General features: G+C 48.1%; 1 protein-coding gene and 1 long non-coding RNA gene across 6 annotated transcripts in view; one reads left to right on the top strand and one right to left on the bottom strand.

Moving 5' to 3' along the window:
• IGDCC3 (immunoglobulin superfamily DCC subclass member 3) overlaps nt 1-1,956 on the top strand; it is a 39,636-nt gene extending 37,680 nt beyond the window's left edge. For 3 of the 4 annotated variants that reach the window (XM_059180822.1, XM_059180819.1, XM_059180823.1), the window contains 3 exons: nt 357-495; nt 635-854; nt 1,107-1,956. In XM_059180822.1, coding sequence (XP_059036805.1) covers nt 357-495; nt 635-854; nt 1,107-1,331 — 584 coding nt within the window. In that variant the 3' untranslated portion in view covers nt 1,332-1,956. The remainder of the gene's footprint in view (nt 1-356; nt 496-634; nt 855-1,106) is intronic. The other variant, XM_059180820.1, reaches the window with a different exon arrangement.
• On the bottom strand, nt 78-8,948 carry LOC131835939 (uncharacterized). Of its 2 annotated transcripts, XR_009355423.1 has the most exons (5): nt 8,753-8,948; nt 4,598-4,700; nt 1,951-2,088; nt 1,554-1,597; nt 78-475 (listed from the first exon to the last, which is right to left on the bottom strand). It is a non-coding gene; the product is annotated as an uncharacterized LOC131835939 (long non-coding RNA). The 2 variants fall into 2 exon arrangements; XR_009355422.1 differs by having other exon boundaries at nt 78-2,088.
• Between the last annotated feature and the right edge of the window lie 12,016 nt (nt 8,949-20,964).

Here is a 20,964-nt window from a genome sequence, read left to right as displayed (position 1 = left end):
GCTGAGTTTGAGATTCGACGGTATGACATTCTAGCTGTGTGACCGTGGGCAAATTATTTAACCTCTCTGAGCTCCAATTTTGTCCTCTATAAAACAGGGACTTTATAAAGCCATGGTAAGGATCAAATGGTCCTTTCATCAATGGTGTAAAAGTGTTATTCCCAGTATTGGGCACAAAGTTAGTACTCAGTAACTTGTAAAGAGACCCCAAAAAAGGTTGGGCTGGGGTCCCAAGGGCAAAGGGGATGTAGACATGGAGGCAGGTACAGCTGAGGAAGGAGGAGCCCCCAGACGCTGGGTGTCCACAGGGGCTTCGGGCCAGAGAGCCACAGCTCCCTCCCTTCCCCTGCCCGTAGCCCTGAGCCCACCGTGCGACTGCCGGAAGGAGGAGCCCAGTAACCAGACGTCCACCACAGGCATTGTCATCGGCATCCACATCGGGGTCACCTGCATCATCTTCTGTGTCCTCTTCCTCCTGTTCGGCCAAAGGGGCAGGTGGGTCCCAGGCAGGAGGGTGGGGGTAGCCCAGAGAAGGCCTTGGCGCAGGGGAAAGCAGAGTTGGAGCTCACTGTGTCCAGCCTTCTGTTTTTGCTCCCCCCCAAAGCCTCCTCCTAATTCTTGGCTCACCCCTTAGGGTCCTCTTGTGTAAGGATGTAGAAAACCAGCTCTCCCCTCCTCAGGGCCCCCGGAGCCCAAGGGATCCTAGCATCCTGGCACTGAATGGGGCGGGCCAGGGAGAGCAGGGCCAGCTGGGCCGAGATAAGAAGCGTGTGGACTTGAAAGAACTGGAACAGCTGTTCCCCCCAGCTGGGGCAGCAGGGCGGCCAGACTCCAGACCTGGCCCCAGACCCATGGTGAGTGAGCCCATCCCAGGTTCAGACTACCTCCCAGTCCTGCCCTCCCTTCACCTTGCTCATAAGCCAGGGTCATTGGACTTCACTAAGCTCCAGGTACAGAGCTTGGGCCAGTGCTGCTCTCTGAGTGCCTGAACCAGGCAGGGTGGCCCAGAGTCCCGAGTGGGATTGGGGGCAGGGCCTGACCCTCTGGCTGGGGGCTTTGGGCTCTGACCCTCATGCTGATGCTGGTCGGACTGGCTCTTTCTCCAGCAGGATCCCGGGGACCCTGCCCTGTGTGAGGAGACCCAGTTCTCTGTGCTGCCACTTGAGGGATTCAGCCTTCTGGAGGAGATGGTGTCAGAAGCCAAGGACCCCAGCGCAGGCCCTGCAGCCTCCCTGCCACCCCAGGATGTATGCCATGGCCGCCTCGGTGAAGGACAGGCTACCCGGCCTCCGATGGCACCAGCTGCCCAGCCAGCTCGCTTGGGACAGTAGCCAGTGTCTGGCAGGCTCTGGAGGGGGCAACCCCCCATTCTCAGGTCAAAGGCAAGATTTCTCCTGTCATGTGGGACTCGGATGGGGCTTCCCAGCATTTCTGTCCTGACACCCTTAGGGGGTCAAGACCTAAAAGTAGCCTCAGCAGGGATTCCCCCCCGCCCCCAGGACCTGGAGGGGTTCCTGCAGGAACCTCTCCCTTGGACTAATGTCCCTGCTCACCTCTGCCTCATATCCATATGACATGGAACTGAACTAATGTTTTCCTTTAAAAAAAAGAAAGAAAGAAAGAAAGATGAATTAGACTCCAAAAACACGTCCTTGCTGTGGCAGGGCCCCTGGCACTGTCACCCTCCACCGACCTTGTTTTCTCAGGATGGATTTTTGCTATTTGGCTCTCAGTACCTACCTCAGCCGGAATGAATGTTCTTGAGGGAGCTGGGCTGTGGCCTCAGCACCCCCACCCCACAAAGCCCCAAATGCATTCCTACCTCAAGCCCCTATAGGGGCACCCCCCTCTCCTTCCCCAGATTATTATCCAGAATTGAAAAAAGAAAAAAAAAAAAAAAAGAAAAAAAAAAGCACTTCCCCATTTCCAGGTGTGAAAGAAAACATCTACCTCAAGGCTCGCCAGCTCTCCGGGCCTGTGTTGTATCACTGGACCCTCCTCCTGGCTCCTCTTCCTGCCCGAGACCTTCTACCCCTTCCCGAGAGAGGAGGCCAGAGGCTAAGTCACCAACAGTGGGCCTCTCAGGACCTACAGAAATAAAGATGGAATTAGTCAAAGAAAATGTGAAAAAAAAAAAAAAAAAAGCCAAAAATGAGAGGAAATGTGTTCCTTGACGTCTGTCGCTCCACACACCATCCAGCAGGCTGCTGCCACCGCTCCGCCCTGTCTCCTCTGCCCACTCCGGTTTCGACCCTCTCGGCCAACTGATCCTTGACTGGGATCCCCACAGCCGGCTCCCTGCCTGGGCCTTCCGAGGGTGGGGTGTTGCCCTGAAGCCTGCCTCCTATCCCGTCCGGCCCCAGAGCCCTTGGAGCAGGCTGTCCTCTGGAATGTTCTGTGTGTGTGACCGCTGTGTGTGGGTGTTGGGTCGGGAGGCTCCCTGGCAGACGTGGCCTGGCCCCCTAGCCCATGGGACACAGCCGGCCTGACCCAACCCCTGGACAGTGGAACGACCACTGTCAGCAGATGTGGCTGGAAGATATTTTTATACAAGGTGTGTTTAAAGATTTATGTTCTTGTGACTTCTTGTTTCTCTTTTCTGTTGTGGTGTTTTTTGAAATACTTAAAGTAGGAAGGAAAAAAAAGGAAACAAAGACCTATTTTTGGTTAACTCATTTTTTTAAATAGAAGGAAAACTTTTTTTTAAAGGAGAAAAAAATAATAAGTGTATTCCTTAAGTCTGAGATTAGACCATAAAGTCCCTGATCCCTAACCCTCTAGGGAACCCTCCTCCCCCAAGTTTAGTTAATTAGATGAAGAAGGTAGAATTTGTGGTGTTTTCCTAGAAGACTGGCGTCATGTCCGTGTGGATTCGGAAAGGGCAGTCTGCCCCTTCTCCCAAATGCTGGGCCTGTGCCAAAGGCCCTCAAAACTCCCACACAGTACCCCCTCTGTCCCTGCATTGGCCTCTCGGCACTCCCAGCATCCTGGAAACCCCTTCTCCCATGGGAAGAGTCGTCTGGGGTTGGAACCGCCTGGCCTGACTTGACCTGACTTTTGTCACACTCGACTCATTTTGACTGAATAAAGTCCTGTTGCCAAAGTGAACCTTGAGTTTTTTGATGGCTGTGTCAGGTCCTGGGGAAGGGTGGGAGTGCTGGGATTAGGGTGGCCCATAGTGGGGCAGGCTGACCCTCCCAAGGCCAGAGCCCAGAATAACAGCCGCTCCCTGTGTACCACTTACAGGCACCATGCACCCTGGCCTCCACATGGAGGGAGTGTCCTTGGGTCCCCACAACCTTTCTGGGAAGTAGACAGTCTAGTTACCATCACCATATTTTACAGATGATGAAACTGAGAAAGGATAAGAGAAATAAAGGAAATGTCTAAACTCTCACATAGCCAGTTACGGCAGGACCAGAGATTGTGTCCGGATCGGGCCACCCAGTGCCAGGGTCTGTATTCTGACCGCAGCTCTGTACCTCCTTAGCTGGCAGTGAGGAATCTGAGACCAGTCCCTCCATACTGAGCCAGGTACTGCTCATGCATTGTCTACCAGGAGGGACTATTTTTTAAAAAATATTTTATTTATTTATTATTTGACAGAAATCACAAGTAGGCAGAGAGAGAGAGAGGGAAGCAGGCTCCCTGCTGAGCAGAGAGCCTGATACAGGGCTCGATCCCAGGACCCTGAGATCATGACCTGAGTGGAAGGCAGAGGCTTAACCCACTGAGCCACCCAGGTGCCCCCAAGAGGGACTATTTTTGACTCCAGGCTACAACTGAGGAGCAGGATCTGGCTGTAGTGACTCTTTCCAGGCCATATAGCCATAACTCCTGGCCAGGCCTCTCCATTCCTCCCTGTCTGCTCCTCAGTTCAGGCTCCTGAAGTCAGGTGTCTGGAGCTGACAAAGCTTAGGATAGGCCAAAAGAGACTGGGCTTTAAGGTGGTTGTGCTGACAAAAATCTGGAGGTCTCAGTGGGCCTCAAGCCTTGTAAAGGACAATGGTGCAATACAACTGCTTAGAATGTCAGTGTTGCCTCTACTGTGCAAATGGAGGGCCAATGGGAATCTCCACAGGTCTACAGGGCTGCGCTCTGTACCCAGAGGTCCATTTTGCAAGGAGCAAACCAGGACAGTGGTTTGCAAGCTGGGCTTCTCCAGCTGTGGCGAGGGGTTTGGGGGTGAGCCTCTCTGCAGGAAGATTCTACTCTCCCTGTTCATTCTCAACAAGAACAACCCCACTTGTATCTTGTATGTTGGGCTCTTCGTGAGATTTCATTTGAAAACAGCGTTCTGGGGGTGCCTGGGGGGATCAGTAAGTTAAGCATCCAACTTTTGATTTTGGCTCAGGTCATGACCTCAGGGTCATGAGAGAGAAAACAGGGTTCTGCTCCTAAAAGAACATTTAAAAGTCCCTGTCCTGGCACTTGTAGAAGAGGCCTGCAGGTCAGTGATGGTGTGTGGACATTGAACTGAGAAAAAGAAGCCTGAGGCCGCCATGGTACCTGTCCTGAGTCTCTGGGGGAAGTGGATGACTTGCCCTGATTTTCCCAGAGAAAAGAACCAAGCCCAAATAGCAACATAATACCTTACCTTTCTTAACGCAGAATTTTGTAACACAGGAATTCTTCAACACCACCAGCCATCCGAGGGCTGCCTGAGAAGGTGCTGGGTTTGTCGTCTGGTCAAGCAGATCCTGCAGGGATGGGAGTAGATGAGATGAACCCCCAGTGTCTCTGTTCCCTCCAAGAGTCCAAGATGCTACTACCTTCCCCAGGGAGGCATCTGGAAATGTTAAGAAACCACCCTGTATGACCCGAGATGTATGCAAATTGCATACAAATCACATGCAAATTCAGGCAGGGCCTGTTCCAAGCTAAGGTAAAGGGAAGCAGGGTTCCAATTAGGAAGATTAGCAGAAATAGGCATCAAAGCTGGGAGTGGAAGGTGAGGGGTGAGGGGGGGCGTGCCTGCCTGGAATCTGGCTCCTGATCTCAAATAGTCCCATGGCCTCAGGCTGAAGACACGGGTCCCTATACACACACACAGTCCTGGGGCAGAAAGCAGCCACCGCCTGGGCTTGCAACTAGCTCCAGTGGTCTAATGCTGGGTCACAGTCCACCTCACAACTTAGTGGCTTGATCTAACATCTGTTTTGGTTGGACATTTGCAGTCTGGGTGGGGCTCAGCAGGAGAGTTGTCTGCTTTACTGGGCATCAGGCGGCTTGAAGCCTGTGGCTGGATTCATCTGAAGGCTTGCTGGCTCTCATGTTAGGTGGCTGGTGCTGGCTGTGGGCCCCACACCCCCACGTGGCCTCTCCAAGTGGCCTGGGCGTCCTCAAAGCATGGTGGCTGGGGTCCAATGACAGGGGACTAAAGAGAGCCAGGCCAAAGCTGTGTCATCACTTCTAACTGCGGACTGCACGTGGTGTCACTTCTGCCTTGCTCCATTCATTAGAAGTCACTGCGGCCAGCCCTATCCGATGGGAGTACAGTCAACATTATGAACCAGTTCTAAAACTATCACAGGACCCCTTCAGGGGACAGGTGGAGAACATGTGGACACCGTGGGGGGGTTGCTGGCTGAGCAAGAAGCTATCCCCAAGAGGGCCCAGCTAGAAGGGGCTGCTGCTGGGGCTGCAGGAGGACAGGGGTGCTCCTGACTCCTACACAAGCCCTATTTATGGGTCACATCCCTACCGTCAGTGAAGAGGGATCCTGGTGTTCAGTCCTGAGGCCACGGGGGGCCCCGTGAATACCATGGCCTACTCCCTCTCCACAAGCAGTAAAGGGGCCAAGGAGGCAGGTTCGGGCCTAAGAGCTCCACCAGCCTGGGTTGGTAGAGTTCATAATGCCAGCACTGGAAAGGACCACAGTCTCTCTCATGAGACAGATGCAGAGCAGGAGTAGCTCAAGGGGACAGAGAAGTTAGAGGCAGGGCCAGGGCTGGGACCTGGGATGGCTACACCCTGCCCGGAGCCCTTTCTACTCAGACCCTCAAAACTGGACTGTGCTCCAGAGCCTAGAGGGAAGGACAGGGAGAGAAAGGGTGGTGGGGCAGGGAGTCGTCTTGCTCAGGAGGGGGAAAGGGGGATCTGGATTGGAAATGGTAAATGAAGGAGTGGGAACATCCAAAGCTGGTTCAGGCCAAGGTCACACAGGGGGAGATCTAGACCCACATCCCTCTCACAAAGAGGTTTATAGGGTCTGATTTGAGAACTCTGTTGCTTCCCTGGCTCTCTTGGGGCCACCCAGGGCACGAAAGGGGAGAGGAGAGGAATGGTGGAGAAAAGGCCCACAGGAGCCAGGTTGCCCAGAGGGGGAAGACCTTGATCCTTGGGTTCAAGAGGGATGTACCCTGGACTTGGATCTCCCAAGGACACAGATAGTCACCCTGTGCCATGTGCCCACTGCCACACTGCAGGGCCTGGCCCTGACCCTCACTCCAAAATGTCCACAGCCCAGGGCTCCTTCTCCCCTGAATGCCTATCACGTCCTGTGCTGTGCAGGTCCCTGCACTTACTTCCTTGCCTTATGATCTGGCTTCCCACAACACAATTTGTATCCCCACGACCCACTCAGGAACTATTGGAGACAGGCAAGCAGGAACAGGACATCTAACTGGGATGCTGGGGACGCTGTCGGGAAGCTACAAAGGACAAACTCTTTGGCCAATCCCTGGCTAGTATGGTACCAACTTGGGTTAAACAACAGGGGAGTTTTGTGCCTGGAAGTTTGGGGCCATCTCTCCCGTGACTAAGCCCCCCAGTTACTGGGGCTACGGCTTGGGTAGAGAGAACTGGAGCCGCAGGAGAAGGAGTGATTTCTCTGCCATGCTCTCCTCATGTGCCACCTTATGGGGGACCTTTTCTAACTCCAGCTGGTGGCTCACTGGCCAGAAACAGCCTTTTGCCTCCCGGGAGGTAGCCCAGAGCTTATGCACTGTTGTTGAGAATGCTGAGCTCTGTCTCTTAGTGAGAAGCGTGGCAACCCCTGCAGCTGAGGTGGGGGTCTGGCCCAGGTGGCATCTGACAGATGAGGTCTCAACAATGGGCTCAGCCATTTCCTAATCACGCGACTATGAGGAGCTGACTTGACTTCTTTAGGCCTCAGTTTTCTCATCTGTAAAATCGGGATAAGATGCTCCTACCTCAAAGGGTTGTTGACTCAGCTGGCTTCTTTATAGAAACTGAGAAGCTAACCTAAAAATAGTGTGGAAATACAAGGAACAGGGGCACCTGGGTGGCTCAGTGGGTTAAAGCCTCTGCTTTCAGCTCAGGTCATGATCTCAGGGTCCTGGGATCAGGTCCCGCATTGGGCTCTCTGCTCAGCAGGGAGCCTGCTTCCCCTCCTCTCTCTCTCTGCCTGCCTCTCTGCCTACTTGTGATCTCTGCCTGTCAAATAAATAAATAAAATCTTAAAAAAAAAAAAAAAAAGAAAGAAATACAAAGAACAAAGAAGAACAAAGTTGGGAGGCTCACTTCCTGATTTCAAAGCTTACTACAAAGGTTTACTACAGTAATGAATACTGTGGGGTACTAACATAAGGAAAGACAAAGAGACCAACGGGATAGAATTGAGAGCTGAGGAATAAACCCTCACATATAAACTGATTTTTGGCAAGGGTGTCAAAACCATTCATGGGGAAGAAGAGACTTTTCAACAATTGGACAAGTGGATATGCACATAAAAAAGAATGCATTTGGACCCCTTCCTCACACCATGTAAAAAAAAAAAAAAACAAAATTTAAATGGAGCAAAACCCAGGGTGTTTGGGTTGCTCAGTCATTAAGTGTCTGCCTTCGGCTCAGGTCTTGATCTGAGGGTTCTGGGATGGAGTGCCACATCCGGCTCCTTGTTTAGTGGGAAACCTGCTTCTCCCTCGCCCTCTGCCCCTCCCCCACTCATGCTTGCTCTCTCTGGCTCTCTCGGTCAAATAAATAAATAAAATCTTAAAAAAAGTGAGCAAAAACCTAAATGTGAAAGCTAACACATAGAAGAAAACATAGACGTATGCATTTGTAAACTTGGATTAGGCAAAAATTAACATAATGCCAGGAGTACAGTTAAGAAAAGGAAAAATAGATACATTTGAACATCATCAAAACTAGAAACTTGGTGCTTCAAATGACACCACCAAGAAAGTACCAAGACAAGCAAGCACAGGTTGGGAGAAAATATTCGCAAGTCATATCTCTGGTAAGGGATTTGAATCTAGAATATATGAAGAACTCAGAACTCAATAAAAATAACCCAATGATAAAAAGGCAAGTAACTCAATTTAAAAATGGGCAAAGGTGGGGCACCTGGCTGGCTTAGTTGGTAGAGTATGCAATCCTTGATCTTGGGGTCGTTAGTTTGACCCCCACATTGGGTGCAGAGATTACTTAATATTTAAAAAAAATAAAAATTAAAAAAAGGAATACACATTTCTGCAAAGAAGAGATGCAAATGGCCAATAGCACATTAAATAAATAAGAAATAAAACCCCAGGGCACCTGGGTGGCTCAGTGGGTTAGGCCTCTGCCTTCGGCTCCAGTCATGATCTCAGGGTCCTGGGATCAAGCCCCGGGCTCTCTGCTCAGTGGGAAGCCTGCTTCCTCCTCTCTCTCTCTGCCTGCCTCTCTGCCTACTTGTTATCTCTGTCTGTCAAATAAATAAATAAAATCTTAAAAAAAAATAAGGTAAAACCCCAATGAGATACCACTCTGTTCCCACTGGCATAGCTAGAATAAAAAAGTCACATACTGTTAAGTGCTGTGGAGAATATGGCGAACTCCACACCTTCATACGTTGCCCGTGGGAGGGTAAAATGGTACAGCCGTTATGAAAAGCAGTGCTCATTCCTCAAAAGGCTGGACGTATAGTGACTAGATGACCCAGCAGTTCCATTCCTCAGTGTATAGTGTACACAAAAACTTATACGTCGATGTTCATAGCTATAAGATCTGTGATAAAAAAGTAGAAATAAATGTCCACCAGCTGATGAACGGATAAACAAAATGTGGTATAGCCATATGCTAGCATATTATTTAGCAGTAGAATGGGGGAACCCAGAAAATGTGACATTAAGTGAAAGAAGCCAGCCACAGAAGACCACATATCGTATGGTTCCATTGGAGGAAATGCCCAGAATAGGCAAATCCATAAAGACCAAGAAGAATCAAGTGGTTGCCTAGGGCTGGGGTTAGGGGAAAATGGGGAATGAGTGCTAACGGACACAGGGTTTCTTTTTGGAGTGATGAGAATGTTTTAAATTTGATTGTGATGATGGCTGCACAGCCTTGTGAATATACTAAGAACTACTAAGTTGCCCACTGTAATGGGTGAGTTGTATGGTATATGAATTACATTTTGATAATCTGTCATTAAAAAAAAAAAAAAAAGAAGCAGCAGCAGATGGAAGCACCTGAATGGCTCAGTCCCTTGAGCGTCTGACTCTTGGTTTCCGCTCAGGTCATGATCTCAGGGTCCTCAGATCAAGCCTCATGTGGGGGCCCTGCACTCAGCGGGGAGTCTGCCAGAAATTCTCTCCCTCTCCCTCTGCCCCTCCCAGGCTCGTTCTCTCTCTAAAATAAATAAATAAGGGCGCCTGGGTGGCTCAGTGGGTTAAGCCGCTGCCTTCGGCTCAGGTCATGATCTCAGGGTCCTGGGATCGAGTCCCGCATCGGGCTCTCTGCTCAGCAGGGAGCCTGCTTCCTCCTCTCTCTCTGCCTTCCTCTCTGCCTACTTGTGATCTCTCTCTGTCGAATAAATAAATAAAATCTTTAAAAAAAAAAAATAAAATAAAATAAATAAATAAATCTTTTAAAAAATAATTAAAAAGTTAAAAATAATAATTTTTTTTTTTTAAGCTGAAAGGACTCAGTGAGTTTGTAATAGGGGGAAGCGTGCAGTTTGTGTTCAAGTGATCCCACTGTTACAGGAAGAGAAATTGAGGTGGGCAGGGCAAGGTGACCCCAAGTGGAAGAAGAGTGGGGTAAAAACGAAAGTAAGCTTGAAGGGACAGACCTCTGCACCTGGCCTGGCCTATGTACAGCCCAGGAAGCTTCTGGATGCTGGATCCCCGCTTGGAAGCGGGTCTCCTGGGAGAAGGGCTGGGACCAGAGGGTTTTGCTGCCACCCTGTGGAATGGGTGAGGATTACAGCTATGGGGGCTCGCAGCTAAGATGTGCTCAGACTCCTACAAGGGAGGCAGGCCAGGCCCTCAGTGAACTGACTGCCCGGCGTGAATAAAATTACTGCAGACTATCTACATACTCACTTGGGTGGTAACAGCAACAAGCTGTGGAACCAGAAGAAAATGCAGCGTCTAGGAGTCCAGGATTAAGGAAGACTTTGAAGAGGAATAATAAAGTGGGAAAGGGCTCTGAGGCTGAAGGCCAGGAAGCTATCGTCTGCGGCATGACGCTGGGCACTTAGTAGATGTTCAAGAAATAGGGGAATAAATGGTTACTAGATTGTCAGAGTACTGGCACAGTTGATGTGTCTGAGGAAACCTTGATGTGGCCTTCTGGGTGGAAAGGGAACCAGCAAGAGCATCAAATAATAGCCAGGGCCTTCCTCAGGGAAAGGAAAGAGCCTCTGGGGAGTCCTGAGTGATAATGATGAGGCCTCTGTTACTAATTCTGGTGGCATTTTGTGGAATACCCCCCATTGCCTCATCTGAGTCTTCTCAAAGCCTTTCGGTGGTCAGGGCTGGATTCTCTATCATTCTTTCACTTAACAGATGGAAACTGAGGCCCAGAGAAGTGAGCTGGAATATGGGCTTCCTTGTTCTAAGCCCATGCTGTCTGCTGACTTGCTATCTGGGTGCTGAGGAGAGAGGACTGGGGGAACTCGGTAGTGGGGTAATGTTCTAAACTGGCTGAGATGAAGATATTCTTCCTGAATATTGAGGAGGACCCAGGGATGTCAGACTGTAGAGTAGGAGAGTTGAGGAAGTTGGGCATGTCCTAAAATGTAGGTGAGATCAAAAGCCTGCCATGGCTTCCCGTTGCTCCCAGGGTAGTACAACACCTCTGGCCTGGCGTTCAAGGCCCCCTCACGAGAGGCAGTGTAATTCAGTGGCTCAGACACAGGCTTGGGTTTGTAATCCCCACTCAGCTGCTGTCCAGCTGGGTGACCCTCTGGGACCATTTCCTCCTCTAGAAACCATGCACAAGGACAGCATCTGCCTCCCAGGTAGCTTGCTTTTATTATCATTATTGTTATTATTATTATTATTCAGAACAGAGCCTAATTTCTTGGCTCCTTTCATGTACTCCAATCCTTCAAGTTGGGCCTCTGGCTTCTCCATTTCGTGCCAGGCATAAGGGTGCCTCCAGGCCTTTCTGCAAAGATGGTCCTTCAGCCTGAAATGATCCCACTCCACTGGTCCCTTGTTTCCAGATCCCTTCAAACTGCCTCCTCCTAAAGTCTTCCCTGATCCTCCCTGGTTAAATCCACTTCTGCTTCTGCCCTTCCTCTGCACCTTGCTTAACCCTCTCATCTAGAACTACTTCCTTCTGCATCAAATCAGCACAAGGGGCCTGCCTGCCATCTCTGCTTGAGTTTCCTCAGGACAAGCATAGTATCTTACCTCTTTGTGAGCCGGCCACATGCCTGTGGAAAGAAAGACAGAGAGCAGGAAAGCAAAGCTGAAGGGAAGCGGGGGAGGGGTGTGCAGTGGAGAAAAGGAGAGAGAGAGGGTAAAGGTGATTGGGATGTAAGGCCGAGAGACTCTGGTGAATGCAGCTGGGGCTGCTTTCTCTGGAAGACTTCGGCAAGGAGACTGGAAACCAAGTGATCTGCTGCTTTTCCATGGCTCTAATGTTCGTTCCTTGAGCCACAGCACTGAAACGGACTCTGGAAACCTCACGGTGGCTTTGGACTGGCTAGCTAGCGCCTCTGAAGCTCCACTGCCCCCTCTGTAACACAGATAATAATGGTACTTAACCCAACTGGATTGTTGTGGGGATCAGAAGAGAAAAGTCCCAGGAAAACCCCTTCACCGAGGCCATAGTAAGTACTCAGTAAATACTATGTGTTAGGACAGTGATGGCTTGGTGGTTTGGAGAGTTCCAGACATGTCCGCATAAAAGGCTGCTCTCTGCTGGGGAGTAGAGGTGCTTCCTAAGCTTGGAGAAATGTCTTTTGTCCCAGAGCCCTGCCCAGTGGCCACACGAAGGTCACAAAGTGTTTTCCGTGGGGCCTTCCCACCCGCCCCTGCAACAAGATACACAATAAAGCCTCATGATTGCTTGATTAAAGGAAGTGGATACACAATTAATTTCAATTTTAAGCCTAACCCTCCCTGCCTATCCAAAAGAACCGCACACCCTATTTCAATTTACACACTGAAACAATATGGAATTTTCCAGCGGGTTCTGAAGCCTTTGAAGTGACCAGACCAGACTATTGATTTATTTCCAACTAACCTCTCTCTTTGAACCCAGAGGGGTCAAGGTTAATTATACAATAAAACACCCTGTGCCCAGCTGCCCCCTGTGAGGGTTCAGGGAGCCCCCAGACCTTTCCAAGCCAGCGAGCGGCAGATCATATTTCTGGTTCCCTCTCTGCATTCATTTCCTTCATCAGGACCCATTAAGGAGAAGAAAAAAACCCTCAACCCCCTCATTTCCTCCCTGAGAGATAAATTTTAATTTGCTGGAAACCAACAAAGGGAATCTAAACCATGTTTCCAGGCTGCTCCCTGCGGTTGAAACCTCTGGCTGGGAGCACAGCACCTATTCCAGGGCTGGCTGAGAACCGGGCTAGGGGTGGCAGAGGGAAGCAAAGGGGTGCACGCTACCACCCCCTTCCCGGTCTGCCTCCCCCACACAGGGTCAAGGGAGACCCCAGAAAGCCTGGCAGTGTGGAGGATTCTGGTGGGACCAGAGGACTGAAGTTGGGTCACCCACGGGCTGCGGCTTCTCCTGCGCGTGCGCAGTCGGCGCTTGAAAGCTTCATCAGGTGGGCAGCCCAGGTCCCTGTGCCTGCGGCTGAAACGGGCTCTCCTGGCACTGACCACAACGGGTCCCCGTTGTCACAGGCAGGCAGTGGCAGGGCCAAGACCGGAGCCCAAACTTGCATTCTTCTTGTAAGAGAATGGATTCTCTTCCCCTGCATCTTCCCATCCCAGGGAAACAACATCATGCGAATGTTCTTTTTATTTCCATCATTAAAAGAAAAAAAAGAGTCAAAGCTATTTTCTAACATGAAGTCCACAATCCAGTGTCCCCAAGGTGTCCCAACAACGTCCACCTTAACTGTGTTTCCCAGATCCGGGACCCAACTGAGGCTCACACCCTCCCCCGGCTGTCATGTCCCTTCACTCTCTGCTCTTCCAAAACAGACCCCGCCTTCTCTGTTTTTCCTGACACTGACATTTTATTTTATTTTATTCTATTTTATTTTATTTATTTAAGATTTGATTTATTTACTTGACTGAGAGGGAGAGATCACAAGTAAGCAGAGAGGCAGTCAGAGAGAGAGGAGGAAAAAGGTTCCCTGCTGAGCAGAGACCCCCGATACGGGGCTCAATCCCGAGACCCCGAGATCATGACCTGAGCTGAAGGCAGAGGCTTAACCCACTGAGCCACCCAGGGACCCCTTCTTTTCTTTTTTTAAAGATTTTTATATATTTTTTTGAAAGAGAGCACAGAAGGAGAAGGAGACTCAGACTCCTCACTGAGCAGAGTCTGACACAGGGCTCAATCCCAGGACCTGGAAAGGCAAATGCTTAAGGGACAGAGCCATCCAGGCACCCCAACAATGACATTTCTGAAGGGATGATGTGAGTGACTCCCTAGTGTGGATTTGTCTTGTTTCCTCCTGACTAGTTAGAGAATCGGACATTATTTTTTGCTCCAAACAATTCACTTGTGAATTCCTTTTAGGGCGTTCCTTTTAGGGCACCACTCCTGGAGCCCCACGATGCCAACTGTTTTTGGTGAGACACCCAGGGTTTTCAGCTGAGGTTTGTTCTCAGCCTCCTTGAGGCTTCTTGGCACCAGAGCACCTTTAGCACTGGCCACCAGACGAGGACATTCTCTGGGTCTCTTCCAACCCACAGACTACAACCTAGAACCTTGGGAGGAAGTCCACCAAACACAGCCTGAGATGCATTTTTCCCAGTTTTTGCTGGAACATTCTTATGTTTGCCTCAGGGCTCAAGAGTCACATCTCTACCTCCATGAGGCCTTTTTTAATTCTCAGACAGAATCAACACTCCCTCCTCTCAGCTTCCACACCCCTTTGTTTCTGGCTTCTTGAGTGATTTATCTCAACTAAATAAAGGTCACTGTGGAGCTCTGACTGCCCCCTACACGTCCAGGCTCCACCACAGAAGGTTCTCTATGAATATCTGCCAAATAATACCAATCTGCCTTGTGGGTGATCTCAGTTTTCCATTTGAAAGAAAAGCTCAACATCCAATCGTGAATTAAAAAGTTGTTTGAGTCTTTGCAGAACAACCTGGAAGAGGAGCTGGAGGATGAATTAGATTGCCTGTCATCCACCAGCGTCCTAAATATTCTCTTCACCCATCTTTCTCCCTATCATCTCATGGCTCCTTCTTCACCTCCAAACCTCTCTGCTTTCTCTCCTTCTTGCCCAAGTCCCACCTCTTTGGGGATCAATTTGGTTCAAGTATAAGAAAAATGTATTAATTTAGATCAAGCAATACCCAGAAACAGTCTCTTTGTTTAAAGAAAAAAAAAATGTTGCTTAAGTTCCCTCTCAACTGCCCAAGCCCAGGGCCCTCGCTAGGGCTAATACCATTATCAGCTTTGGGTTCCCTCCAGGCCTTTTTCTAGGAGATACAGACTTCCATCTCTGGATATGCTAAATAATGTTTCCAGTTTCCAGTGCTGCACTGAACCTTCCACTGTCTCCCTGTGCTCATCAGCACATGTCTCTGTAGAGTACAAATGAGATTTGCTAGGTCTGGGGCATGTGCTTTGTGAATCTAATGGAGCCTGCCTAATGATCCCCGCTAAGACTCTGTGTACCTTCACTCTCCACCAGCACTCTGTGGTGGGAGCAGGACTGTTTCTCTCCCATGGGCAGCTTCCTTCTCTCCCAAGACTGCTCTGAGGACCCCGGTGCAAGGATGCCTTAAGGTCTATAAATCAATCAAGGTGATTGCCACATTGACAAAAGGAAGGATAAAAATCAGAGGATCATCTCAACAGATGCAGAGAAAGCATTTGACAAAATTCAACATCCACTTACAAGACAAACTCTAAACAAAGCCGGTGTAGAGGGAACGTGACCAAACATAATAAGGGCCATACATGACAGACCTACAGCTAACTTCATACCTAATGGTGAAACACTGAAATCTTCCTCTAAGATCAGGAACAAGACAAGGATGCCCACTCTGGCCACTTTTAATCAACATAGTATCAGAAGCACTAGCCACAGCAATCTGGCAAGAAAAAGCAATAAAAGGCATCCAAATTAGAAAGGAAGAAGTAAAACTGTCACTGTTTGCAGATGACATAATACTATATAGAGAAAACACAAAAGACTCCACTAAAAAACTGCTCAAACTAATAAATGAATTCAGTAAAGCTGTAAGATACAAAATCAAAATACAGAAATCTAAGACCTCTCTATACACTAATTGTGAACTGTTAGAGAAACTAAGAGAAAAACCCCATTTACAATTACATCAAAAAGACTTAAATACCTAGGAATAAACTTAACCAAGGAGGTAAAAAACCTGTACTCTGAAAGCTGTAAGATACTGATCAAAGAAATTGAAGAAGACACAAATAAACGGAAAAATATTCTGTGCTCATAGACTGGAAGAATTAATATTGTTAAAATGTCCCAAGGCAACCTGTAGATTCAATGCAATCCCTATCAAAATTCCAAGGGAATTTTTCAGAACTAAAATTGTTTTTTTTTAAAGATTATATTTATTTATTTGACAGACAGAGATCACAAGTAGGCAGAGAGGCAGGCAGGCAGAGAGAGGAGGAAGCAGGCTCCCTGCTGATTGAGAGCCCGATGTGGGGCTCCATCCCAGGACCCTGAGATCATGACCTGAGCTGAAGGCAGAGGCTTAACTCACTGAGCCACACAGGCGCTCCCAGAACTAAAATTATTTTTAAATTTGTTTGGAACCACAAAAGATTCTGAATAGCCAAAGCAATCTTGAGAAAGAAGAACTAAGCTGGAGGTTAGGAAATCATGCTCCCTGATTTCAAACTATACTACAAAGTTAGAGGAACCAAAACAGTCTGGTTTGACATGAAAATAGATGCATGGATCAATGGAATACCACTGAGAACCCAGAATTAAACCCACATGCATATGGCCAATTAATTTATGACAAAGGAGCCAAAAAATACGAAAGAGAAAGGACAGTGTCCTTAATAAATGGTATTGGGAAACCTGGATGGTCACATGCAAAAGAATGAAAATAGTCCACTATTTTAAAACATACACAAAAATTAACTCAAAATAGGTTGAAGATTTTTTTTTTTTTTTAAGACGAATTAACGGGCACCTGGGTGGCTCAGTGGGTTAAGCTGCTGCCTTCGGCTCAGGTCATGATCTCGGGGTCCTGGGATCGAGTCCCGCATTGGGCTCTCTGCTCAGCGGGGAAGCTGCTTCCCTCTCTCTCTCTCTGCCTGCCTCTCTGCCTACTTGTGATCACTCTCTGTCAAATAAATAAATAAAATCTTTAAAAATAAATAAAAGATGAATTAAAGATTTCTTTTTTTTTTTTAAAGACTTTATTTATTTATTTGACAGAGAGATCACAAGTAGGCAGAGAGTCAGGCAGAGAGAAAGGGGGAAGCAGGCTCCCTGTTGAGCAGAGAGCCTGATGTGGGGCTCAATGCGGGGCTCCATCCCAGAACACTGAGATCATGACCTGAGCCAAAGGCAGCGGCTTAATCCACTGAGCCACACAGGTGCCCCTGAATTAAAGATTTCAATGTAAGACCTAAAATCATACAATTCCTGGAAGAAAATAGTTGTGTAAGCTCCTCGCCATTGGTCTTAGTGACATTTTTGTGGATCTGACCCCAAAGGTAAGGGAAACAAAAGCAGAAATAAACTAATGGGACTACATCAGATGAAAAAGCATCCACAAAGCAAAAGAAAACTGCTTCACAATGAAAAGACAACCTATTGAATGGGACAAGATTTTTTTCAAATCATATTATCTGACAAGGGATTGATATCTAAAATATTTTAAAAACTCATACAACTCAACAACAAAAAGCCAACCAACCCAATTTAAAAAACGGGCAAAGGGCCTGAAGAGACATTTTTCCAAAGCAGACTTACACATGGCCAACAGGCCAAAAAATTGCTGAACATCACTAATTATTAGGGAATTGTCATTCAAAACTGTAATGAGATATCACCTGAAACTCGTTAGAATGGCTACAACCAAAAAGACAAGAAACAGCAAGTGTTGGAGAGGATATAGAGAAAATGGAAGCCTCCTGCATTGTGGTGGGAACATGAACTAGGGCAGCTGCTGTGGAAAACAGTATGGATATGCCTTAACTAAAAAAAAACAACAACAACAACAACAAACTACCATATGATCCAGCTTTTCCATTTCTGGGTATTTCTCCAAAGAAACTGAAAAGACCAAATCAAAGATAACTGACCTCCACGTTCACTGCATCATTATTTATAATCTCCAAGACATGGGAAAAACCGAAATGCCTATCTACGGATGAATAACGAAGATGTGGTATTTATACCATACATACGTAGGGATATGACTCAGCTATAAAAAGGAATGCAATCTTGCCATTTGTGACAACATAGAAGGATCTTGAAGGTATTATGCTAAGATGGAGAAAAACAAATACTGTAAGACTTCATTATATATGGAATCTATAAATAAAATAAAACAAAAACAAGCTCATAGATACAGAGAACAGATTGGTGGTTACACCATAAGGAAGAAGGAGGGGGTAGGCAAGCAAAATGGATAAAGGGACTCAACTGTAGGCTGATAATGGTAAGGAGACTTCAGTGGTGATTACTTTGTAGCACATACAAATGCTGAATTATAATGTCATATGCCAATTTTAGCTCAATTTGAAAAGGAAAGAGATCTGGGAGCTTTTCCCATTGGTAAACACCTAGTTCGATCCCAACAAGCCCTCCCCCCCATAGATTTTAGCTGATTTAGAAATGATTAAATCTCTAGATAAATTCTTATTTTCAGGTTGGAATTATCCTCTTGTTAAAAAACAAAATTCAACCGAGCACATTCTTTTTAAATAATCTCTATGCTCAATGTGGGATCAAAGTCTATGAGATCAAGAGTCACATGCTATTCCAACTGAGCCAGCCAGGTGCCCCCAGCTGCGAACATTTGAAAGCTCTTACTGGCTTGCTTTCTTTTTTCTTAAGTAATCTCTACACCCAATGTGAGGCTAGGCTTGAACCCATGACCCCAAAATCAAGAGCTGCTTGCTCAATCGACTGAGCCAGCCAGGTGCCCTTCTTACTGGCTTTCTTCAATGATTCATGAATCAAGCAACATCCAGTCCAGCAGAGAAAGGAGCTCTGAGGAGCTGTGCAAAATGAAGGACTTTTATAGGCAGAAGGGAATACAAACAAGGAGGCTGTATGCGCAAAAAGTGGATTGGTTGTGGCAAGGTCACTTTCCTTTAGGGGATGACCGGGGTCTGTCTGTCAGGCAGATTCGCTATTAGTGCTCATTAGGTAATTCTTGATTGGCTGATTTAAGATTCCATTTCCAGGAGAGCCAAAACTGTAAATTAACTCTTGGTTTGGAGACATGGGGCTTAGCCTAAAGGACTTCATTTTTGGTTTGCTGTCTTTTTTTTTTTTTTTTTTTTTCCACACTAACTTGGCTTCTTTCTCGTTTTCCTGAGTCCTTCTTTTTTTTTTTTTTTTTTTAAAGATTTTATTTATTTATTTGACAGAGAAAAATCACAAGTAGATGGAGAGGTAGGCAGAGAGAGAGAGGGAAGCAGGCTCCCTGCCGAGCAGAGAGCCTGATGCGGGACTCGATCCCAGGACCCTGAGATCATGACCTGAGCCGAAGGCAGCGGCTTAACCCACTGAGCCACCCAGGCGCCCCTCCTGAGTCCTTCTTTCTCCTTGTCCCCTGGTCCCTGTCCACCTGCCTCTCCGACCCTGCAGCCCTTCTCAGCCAGGCTGGCCAGTGTCCCCAGAACAGGGGCTGGGAGTGAACCTGCCACCTCTGGGCCAAGTCCCCACTCAAATCCCCATCCTTTGCTTCTGCCCAAAGTGGGCACTGGATGCAACCAGGAGCCAGGCACAGGGGTGCCCTGGAATGCCACCTGCCTGTCACGGCAACACATGCCCTGCGGAGGTATTACCAATTCAAGAACAGTAACGTAACGTTTAAGATACTTAAGTCACAAAGCAACAAGTCATAACACCGCGATGAAATGGTGACGTAGTGAAACTAAAACATGCACACAGATAGGTAGCGTTAGGAATATTGGTAAATTAAAGATAAAACAGCTCATTTAACCGAGACTCTGTTTTTCTTTTGTTTTGCATTCAGTTTAACAGAGTGGGCCAGAAATGCACACTGTAATAGTCTCCCTCAGGTAGCACAGACCAGGGGTGAGCACCTGTGTCAACACACATAACACTAAACCTATGAGGCAAATACTGTTATCAGCCTGCTCGCTTCACAGATGAACTCACTGTGGCACAGAGAAGTTAAGGAACTTGCTTGAGGTCACACAGCTAGTAAGGGGAAAAGCTGGGATGGGAACTCGGGTATTCTGACTTGAGAGCCTGAGCCATAACCACGGTGCCACACTGTCTTTCAGCTTTAAGGTGAGCAGGTCATCCCTGCAATTAGGCACACATGTTCGTTTTCTAAAGCACTCTTCTTTTTCCATTATGTCACTTGAATCTCTTGGTGACACTTTGAGGGAAAGGAAGGCCTACCTTCGTGATGGGAAAACTGAGGGTCACAGAGATTGCCCAGGGTCACAGCATACCAGAGACAGATTTCATCACAAGAGGAAACAGGAAGGAAAAGAAATGCCATGTCCACAATGTAATGTTCTCACCAGGCCCTATGGTGTCAGTCCAGCCCCTTTTAAATTACCACGTAAAAAGAAAAGCTACCCCTAGGCCTGTTCCCACTAGTTTAGGTTTATTCATCTTCCTTCCTCCAACCTGCTTCCCTCCTTCCTCTCTTCTGCCCTTATCTCCCTCATCTAGTTAGGCATCTGTTTATCTTTTTTTTTTTTTTTTTAAAGATTTTATTTATTTGATAGAGAGAAATCACAAGTAGACGGAGAGGCAGACAGAGAGAGAGAGAGGGAAGCAGGCTCCCTGCTGAGCAGAGAGCCCGATGCGGGACTCGACCCCAGGACCCTGAGATCATGACCTGAGCCGAAGGCAGCGGCCTAACCCACTGAGCCACCCAGGTGCCCCGGCATCTGTTTATCTTTTCCAGAAACCTCTCCCGAGCCCAGGAGGTGCAGGGTAAATGAGGGGATACAGATGTGAATGCTCCAAGTTCTCCCCTGGTGGGCCAATATGGAGTCCGCTGCTCCCACCAGCCCTGCCGTCTACCCACCCTCCCTTCCCACTCCCTCGCTCCCCTTCTCCTCCCTGTCAGCGACGCAAGCCCCCGTTTTGCTGGCCTCCATCATCCTGTAGCAGATACGGGAGAATTAAGATACATGAGCCATTAGTAAATGGGAAGCAGCCACGGAGACCCCCAACAGTGCAGTTACAGAGGAAAGCCTGCAGCCCTCGCCTGATGTCTGCTCTCAAAAAGCAGGCTGCTGACCAGTGGGCTCAGGACCCCCAGAGACGCTGACACATCTGGGTCACCAAGATGCCCCAGACCCGGCCTCCTAGACAGATGCCAAGAAATGGTAGCTGGTCACCCAGGGCAAAGAAGGGGCAGGTCTGTAAACTCGGTGGTGTGTAGCATACAACACTTGGGATAAGGGTGTTTGTGCATGTGT

This window comes from Mustela lutreola, chromosome 7, assembly GCF_030435805.1.
Source record: "Mustela lutreola isolate mMusLut2 chromosome 7, mMusLut2.pri, whole genome shotgun sequence".
Classification (NCBI taxonomy): domain Eukaryota; kingdom Metazoa; phylum Chordata; class Mammalia; order Carnivora; family Mustelidae; genus Mustela; species Mustela lutreola.
Note: the sequence above shows the minus strand (reverse complement) of the source record. Positions and strands in the feature narration are given on the sequence as shown.